Source organism: Sapajus apella, unplaced genomic scaffold (assembly GCF_009761245.1).
Source record: "Sapajus apella isolate SASKATOON/1434 unplaced genomic scaffold, GSC_monkey_1.0 scaffold37, whole genome shotgun sequence".
In the NCBI taxonomy this organism is placed as follows: domain Eukaryota; kingdom Metazoa; phylum Chordata; class Mammalia; order Primates; family Cebidae; genus Sapajus; species Sapajus apella.
This window is the reverse complement of record NW_022436977.1, coordinates 9,337,245-9,344,881: the sequence shown is the minus strand read 5'-3', so window position 1 is coordinate 9,344,881 and position 7,637 is coordinate 9,337,245. Positions and strand designations below refer to the sequence as shown.

The following is a 7,637-nucleotide window of genomic DNA, read 5'->3' as shown; positions in this document are numbered from 1 at the left end:
AAAAAAAAAAAAAAAAAAAAAAAAAAAAAAAAAGTCAGCAATCAAGTGTATTAAGGCTTTAGTGCTTATTGTTCCTTATTTTATTATCCTACCCAGGGCAGGAAGATTATTCCTCCTCTTGGCCTATGCTGCTCATCTTTAACTTGAACTTAGAACCCTCTAGAAAGCAGAAAGAAAGCAACTAAAAGACTAAACAGGGAATGGTGGAATAGGAGGCACTGGACAAGAGTGGTGTACTTTGCTCAGAGACATGGAATAACCATCTTACTATCATGTTCCTTATAATTTACAAATAACATTCTGTCACAATCACTTACTAAAATGTCTATCCTAGATGAAGAGGAATAGCTGTGAAGCTCAACTCTGAACTAAATTATTAAGAAAAGGGTACATACTTTTCTTATTTATATATATCGAATTTACAATATAACATTCACTACTACCTTAAAATACTATTATGGGATTAGATTAAACGTTGAGCATCTCTTTATAAAGAAAACAAAACAAATGCAGCACACAAACAGACTCCCTACTACAATCTCTCAATCAGTAGTTAATAAACTCCCCAAAAACCGGGATTACTGCATAGGCTTACTTTTACACAATAAACAACTCTTAACTACTTTAAATATAATATATGCTCAGTAAAGATTTGCAGACTTAATCTCACATAACAGAACCCTTGGCACAAGTTAGCAATAACCAAGTCCTCCTCAGCTAACACCCACGGAAACACTGAGAAATCCTAATAATTCATCCAATGAAAATGTTCTGCTGATTGCCTATGATAAATTAATTATGTTAGTCTTTCAGTGTGCTTATGGTTTTATTGTTGTCGTCAATATTGATTTACTAACAGAGTTAGAAACTTAGCTACAGGAACCTTCAAGGTCACTTAGTATAAACCTCTCATTTTGTAAATGAGGAAACTAAGGTCTACTTTTTCCACAATCCATACCTTGACGCTTGTCACTTCTTTTCCTGGTCCCCTAAACTGAATAAAAGAGAAGTTTTATTGCATATTTTTGCTTAGGTCAATTTTACAAGGTTAATATTACAAGTGAATGGGCATTCCTCAAATGCCAGTCTCTAGCATAGTACTTTGTATATAGCAGGTATTCATTTGAGTACTTACAAACTGTTCTTGCTTAAAGTGCTCAAACGTAAGTAAATGATAAGGCTTAATTTTATTTGTACAATTTTAGCATGCAACATTATTTTCTAATGGAAAAAGTAATGTGACATAATTCTTAATCCAAAGCACCTTTCATAACAAGACACGTCTGTCTTTTCTACTACTGTGAAGCTCATCTTCCCCAAATAATAGCAAAAATTAACACTGAGAGAGAAACCCAATCAGTCCTGCACATACCATCATTCAAGACACCTTTCAATGGAGAGAACAAATTGGTCGATCATTTACATACATCCATATGTGCTACCCAACCTAAAGAAGACAAGAAAATCAACAGGCTTTAAATTGTCTAACTTGCCTCTCGTCAATAGGGAAGACAATTTTATCAGTTTCAAATCACAGGAGAGCAAGGAACTGCCTTCCGTCTGGAACTAGAAACTGTGTTGGGACACAGCCTCAGTATGGATACACAAAATGCATCTTGTCTGTTGTAGGCTTGGTATTGAAAACAGGCTAAACTCAAGGTAGGCAGCAAGTCAAACTACTCATCAAAAATATATGGAAGCCAGCTGATGTGCTAGTCAGTCTCTATTTTTAAAGAAAAATGAAAATCCTGGACTTCCAGTTAAAGTAAACTTTAATGTTATGAGTTTATGGTAAATGTTTTCCACTGTAGTTGAAGAACAATAATATTTCTCAACAGGTTAATAAGCTACCTGACTCAAAACCAAGAATAAGGCTCAACCACTGCCTTCTAGGACAGGGAACTGAAATCAGAACTTATATGGTACCACTATGTAAACCTTCTGGATCACCAAACTTTGCTCACTGTAACTAAATGGAAACGAGATTAATCACCTAACATCTAGATGTCGATTGTCATCATCATAAGAAAGTAAAACAAAATTGTTCAATTTGGGTTTTAACTAGAATTCAGAGAACATTCAAAAATAGATCATATAAGTAATACCACTTTTATTGTAATTTTAAGCCTAAAATATAGCAGATACAGAAGTATATATGCCTTGCAGGACTGAGTAAAGATAAAGAACTCTGACCCCAGAATTTTTTTCATGGTTTAATAAGGAATCAGCAGAATCTTACAGGTCTTCTGTCATTGTTTCTCTCTTTCTATAAAGTGGGTAAAACAATATTATAGGATCATTTTAATAAGAAGCTTATGAAGTCTCATCTGCAAATAAATTTATGGTAATTGATAAAAAATTATTTTAATAATCCCTGAACTTGAATAAATGTAGTACTGGAAAATTTTCTAAAATAAAACACCAGTTTTTTTTTTTGAATTTTCAGGTACAAGTTAACTATTTCTTATCTGAAATGCTTAGGATCATATGTGCTTCCTATTTACTTATTGAGCCTTGTCTCGCTCTGTCGCCCAGGCTGGAGTGCAGTGGCATGATCTCAGCTCACTGCACCTTGGCCTCCTGGGTTCAAGCAATTCTCTTGCCTCAGCCTCCCAAGTAGCTGGGACTACAGACGCTAGCTCCCACGCCAGGCTAACGTGTTGTATTTTAGTAGAGACAGGGTTTCACCATATTGCCCAGGCTGGTCTCAAACTCTTGAGCTAAGGCAATTCGCCCACCTCAGCCTCCCAAAATGCCAGGGTTACAGGTATTAGCCACCAAGCCTGGCGTGCTTCTGATTTATTATTTTGGATTTTGGAATATTTGCATACGTGTAATGAGTATCTTGGGGATGTGACCCAAGGCTAAACATGAAATTCGTTTATGTTTTATATACACCTAATACACATAACCTGAAGGTAATTTTTATACAGTATTTTAAATAATTTTGTGCATGATACAATGTTGGGTGTGGAATTTTTCACTTCTGGCACCAAAAATGTTTGGGATTTTGGAGTCTTTCAGATTTTGGAGCATTTTGAATTTTGGGGTATTTTGGATTTTGGATTAGGGATGATCAATCTGTATCTATTTTACAGCCTCATTGCTGTAAAATGTTATTTGCTCCCACTCATGTACGTGTGATCTCAAACATAAGCAATCACAAACAGGCAGAAACCATCTCAATTCTTTTGTTTCACAGCAATTTTATTCTATCAGGGTTTCAAGTAAAACTGCCTTAAAAAGTAAACAAAAGTACTTAGTAAATTTGTTTATTGTTGCTTTACATTAAAAAATTTTCACTGAACTATGAAGACACTGAGACATAAAAGGAAGGGAAAACTTGCTTTTTTTTTTTTTTTTTGGTGCAATTTAAGTTAAAAAAAGTTTGCAGTTAGGTTGTGGCTTTGTTTTAGGTAAAAATGCATGGGTTACTAGTTTTAACAACAAAAAGCTTATTTTGGAATTCTACTCCTTAGAAAACATAAATACCTTATAGCATATTCAGTACTAAAACATATGCCTACAAGAAATCTCCTTTCTAGTGAGTAATGTCAGTGATTTGGATTTTCTGTCTATGGAGTAAGAATGAGTAACAGTAAGAAGTGTGTAAGCTTATTAACTTAGACTTAAGTTGAAGGTATTCATAATCATAGAAATATAACAATACTATCAATTTTGTACTATCATTATTTTCTATACACACCTTTAAAATATATTTGTAACTCTTAAGAAATAGTTTCCAATCAAAGTTGAATGCTTTTCTTCAAAGACTCATTTAATGCCTGATATTTCAATGGGCATATTTTTATCAAACAGGATTTTAGTTTAATAAACATAATAAATTAATTATGAACTGATAAATAATTCATTGTCCAGTCAAAGGCCTACATCACATACTATATTTATATTTGTAAAGTAGGAGGACAAGTACAGACTTGTTTGTGATATGCAAGCCTAGTAATTTAGAAACTATGATAAACCAAATGCAAAACCCATTTGATAATTTTTTAATGTCACATTTCTTTTGACTGTAATTTTAAATTCTCATTAATAATGGTACCAAAGGATTATTCAGGAAGTAGTACAAAACTGATCCTCTCTCAGAACATTATCAGGTGATAAAATAATTTGTAAAATAGTATTATTGCTTCAAAAATGTAATTTAAATTTAATACATATATTTCTTAGGAGAATATGGTAGTAAAGGAGTCTTCACTTTTGATATCTTTATTTTATACAGTCACTTAATGAATAATATAAATCCATTCTTTTGGAGCAGGGGGTATAAGACTATTAAATATATGCACTTATGTTGTTTATTATCTACAAATGTTGTTTAAAGTTTTAAGTACATAAAAATCATTTTTGCCAATAGGATTTCTAAAATTGAACATTAGATGCTAGTAAGTATACCATCACAATTTTAAAACAAAAACATAAAATTTCATATTTTGGGATTCACATGTTTGTTGCCCATTATTTTTTCAGAGCAAGTACCAAAAACTGGAGTATATTCTAGTTCAGAAGTTTTTCTTACGTTAAAGTCAGAGCAGTAAGGCTGTAATGGATGTGCAAATATCAACTATTAAAGGATAATTAAATTTACACATTTTTTATCAAAAAATGCACTTGACTGTCATTATTTAAACATTTCACTCAGCTGCCTCTACAACTCACCTATTTTAAAACTATAAAGTGAAGATTCCTTTCCCCTCTTGTTCTCATAGTGAAATATACATTATTCAGCTTTTAAAATTTGCCTCTTTTAAAAAAATTTTAGTCCATAACTTGAATATCCCACATCTGAATGTAAAAACCAAGTTGCTTAATTCAATGTAATGAGGATTTCAGAAACAAAAAGTTACATGTTACTACAGATTTAAAAAAAACACTCTGGTTTTGTGAAAACCTTGACGGTAACCAAGATATTCACCATATCTTCTTTTAAACTGTAGCTTTAAAAAGGGGGTGAGGGTATTCAATGAAGAATAAAGACTGTTTTCTGTCACACACACACATACACACACACACACACCCCAATCGTATTTATGGGACCTATTCAAGTTGCCACAACATGACTATTGTCAAAGCCAAAAAAATTCTTCTTCAAAATAAACTTCATTTTAAAATTAAAACTGAAAGCAAGATATTCAACTGTCAACTACTGTTGATGAAACTATTAAAGCCTGCACTGACCTACTTCATGAGCATCATGACAACGTGGATGCACGCCAAGAAAATAATGAAAATTACTACATAACCTTAATCTTGTATTTAAAAATTGTCACTTTTAAAATGTATAAATATTGTACATGCAATGCCAGTTGCTTTACGATATGTTTTCAAAATGATAAAAGGAGTTGTGATATTTTAGTACTCATATTCAATGATGGACCTGCAAAGATTTCATTTCTATTTTCAAAATCAAGGCTTTTAAAAATACCATATGAAACTCTCTTTTTAAACTTCTATTAAAGGCAGTCTCTTAGACCAAATTTCAAATATCGCTTTCCATTTAAAAAATAGTGCTACACATCAAAAAAAAAAAAAAAAAAAAAAAAAAAAGTCAGTTAATGAAGAATCCTACAAAACAATGCAAGTTCATGTTCAAAGAATATTGCAATGGCTCTAACAGTGGATGGACTTAACTCAGTGTATTTAATTATTAAAAGATTCCCACTAGACTTTAGGAGTTCAATCTAATGCTGAAATGTTGGAAATTTTCATACAAGAAAGTAAAATAGCAGAAGATATTTTATCTATGGTTTCTTTTAAAAAGACACACAAATGGCAAGACATTTGATTCCCTATTTTTTAAGTTAAAAAAATAACTTTATGGTGTAAACTACCATCTTAAAATATTTTATACTTAAGAAATACTTTCTTCACAATCAATGCAAAGAATAAACTCCCTGAAAGAGAAATCTAATATTAGAATAAAGGAGGCAAAAACATTCAGAAATCCAAAATGAAAGGAAGAGACACATTAGGTTTTGTGCTGCATATTAATATTCTTATGCACAATGTCTGTTTGGTGAAAATTCACAATACACTTCTTCCTCCTTCCATGGCTGCAAAAAGGAGTAAGCACATTTCACACTCTCCAGTTCCAAATTCATGCCACCATCATGCAATATGACTTAATTTCGACCCATATTTCTTTTACAACGAGTGAAAAAACCAAAAAACGTGTTTATCTGCACTCAAAATTGAGGAGGGGGTAAAAGCATTTTTTTAGCTAAGGAGACAGGCGCTGATTGATGCAAAGTCCCCAGACCTCCAGAGGTCCTACAAATGTGCACCCGACTTGGGAAAGCCACATTCAATGAATGCATCAGCCTCCTCCTCCGCTCCCCCGCCCATCGCCCCCCACCCACTTTGCAGCAGAAATGTGCCTGGGCTTTTTTATCCCAGCGATGGAGGATCCTCTTACCAGATGGAGTTCTTGATCTTGTGTTGCAGCGCGCTGGCCTCTGTCCCTGGCAGCCCGGGCACAAGGGCTGGCAGGGCCACCCCCGAGTTGGGGACGCTGGGGGGAAGCTGCTGATGGGCATCAGGCTGCTGTGGTGGCGGCTGTTGTTGTTCCTCTGCCATCGCTGCTGGAGGGGTGGGAGGGAGGGAGGGAAAGATGGGGGCTCGGGGAAGGGTAAGGGAAGAGACCGCGAGGGGAGGACGAAATGGGGAGAGGAGGAGGGGGGGAGGGGAAGAGGAGGAGGAGGAGGAAGGAAGCTGGATAAGCTAGGCCTTTACCCTAGGGCTCGAGTGAGTCGCTTTCGCCTGCCGCCTGGGGGACATCACCGGGGAGACCAGCGGCTCCTCACGGCCGGGGCGCTTCACCGCGGCAGAGGCATGGCGGCGCCCCTCAGCCCCCCGCTGCCGCCGCCGCCGCCTCCTCCCGTCAGCGGCCGGGGCTGGGGGGTGAGATGGGGGCGTTTGAAGACGAGGTGGGGCAGGCTGTCCCCAAAATCGAAGAAGAACGGTTGCTCAGGGATTTGGCGGCCGGGCTTTCCTTCCTTGTCCCCGGGGCTTTCTACTCCGGGGTCCCCGCGCTGCTGCAGCCCCAGGCTCCGCTCCACGCCACTCCCCACGCCGCAGCCGCTCGCTCCCGGCCCAGCCGCCGCCGCGGCCGCCGCTGCCCTGCCAGCCCCGGAGGCAGCCCAGTGCGCGCAGCCGCACTGCGGCCCGGCGCAGACCGCACAACACCTACCGCTCCGCCGGGGGGGCGTGGACCAGGGTGTGCGGACCGCGGGCGCGGTGGGCCGGGAGGGGGGCGCACTGCGCGTAGGGCGGCGCGGGCCAGCGGGCTGGGGAGCGCGCCGCTGGGGGCCGGGAGGCAACAGGCCCGGCTGGTGGAGAGCAGGAATACGTGGGGGAGGTGCTGGCGAGAGAAAGAGAACTTGCGTGAGGAGGAGGAGAAACCAAATTACCAAATTTAATAATATTTGGCGTGGAAATGGGATTTGGGGCGGGGGAGGCATCTTGAAAGCAAGTAAAGAGAAATTTATCAACATTATTCCCCTTCCCCTCGACATGTAAGGATTACTTCCTCCCCGAATAAATAAAGAGAACTGAAACAGGTAAGAGGATAAACTGACTTTTCAGACGACCCCAAAGAAGAACACCCGTTGGAATTA

At 38.0% G+C, this 7,637-nt stretch overlaps 1 protein-coding gene across 2 annotated transcripts in view; it reads right to left on the bottom strand.

Annotated features, from left to right (window-relative positions):
- Nucleotides 1–7,072, bottom strand: part of RFX7 (regulatory factor X7) — a 159,282-nt gene extending 152,210 nt beyond the window's left edge. Inside the window, exons 1-2 of one of the 2 annotated variants that reach the window (XM_032297367.1) lie at nt 6,754–7,072; nt 6,437–6,602 (exon numbers count right to left, since the gene is read on the bottom strand). In XM_032297367.1, coding sequence (XP_032153258.1) covers nt 6,437–6,597 — 161 coding nt within the window. In that variant the 5' untranslated portion in view covers nt 6,598–6,602; nt 6,754–7,072. The remainder of the gene's footprint in view (nt 1–6,436; nt 6,603–6,753) is intronic. The other variant, XM_032297366.1, reaches the window with a different exon arrangement.
- Between the last annotated feature and the right edge of the window lie 565 nt (nt 7,073–7,637).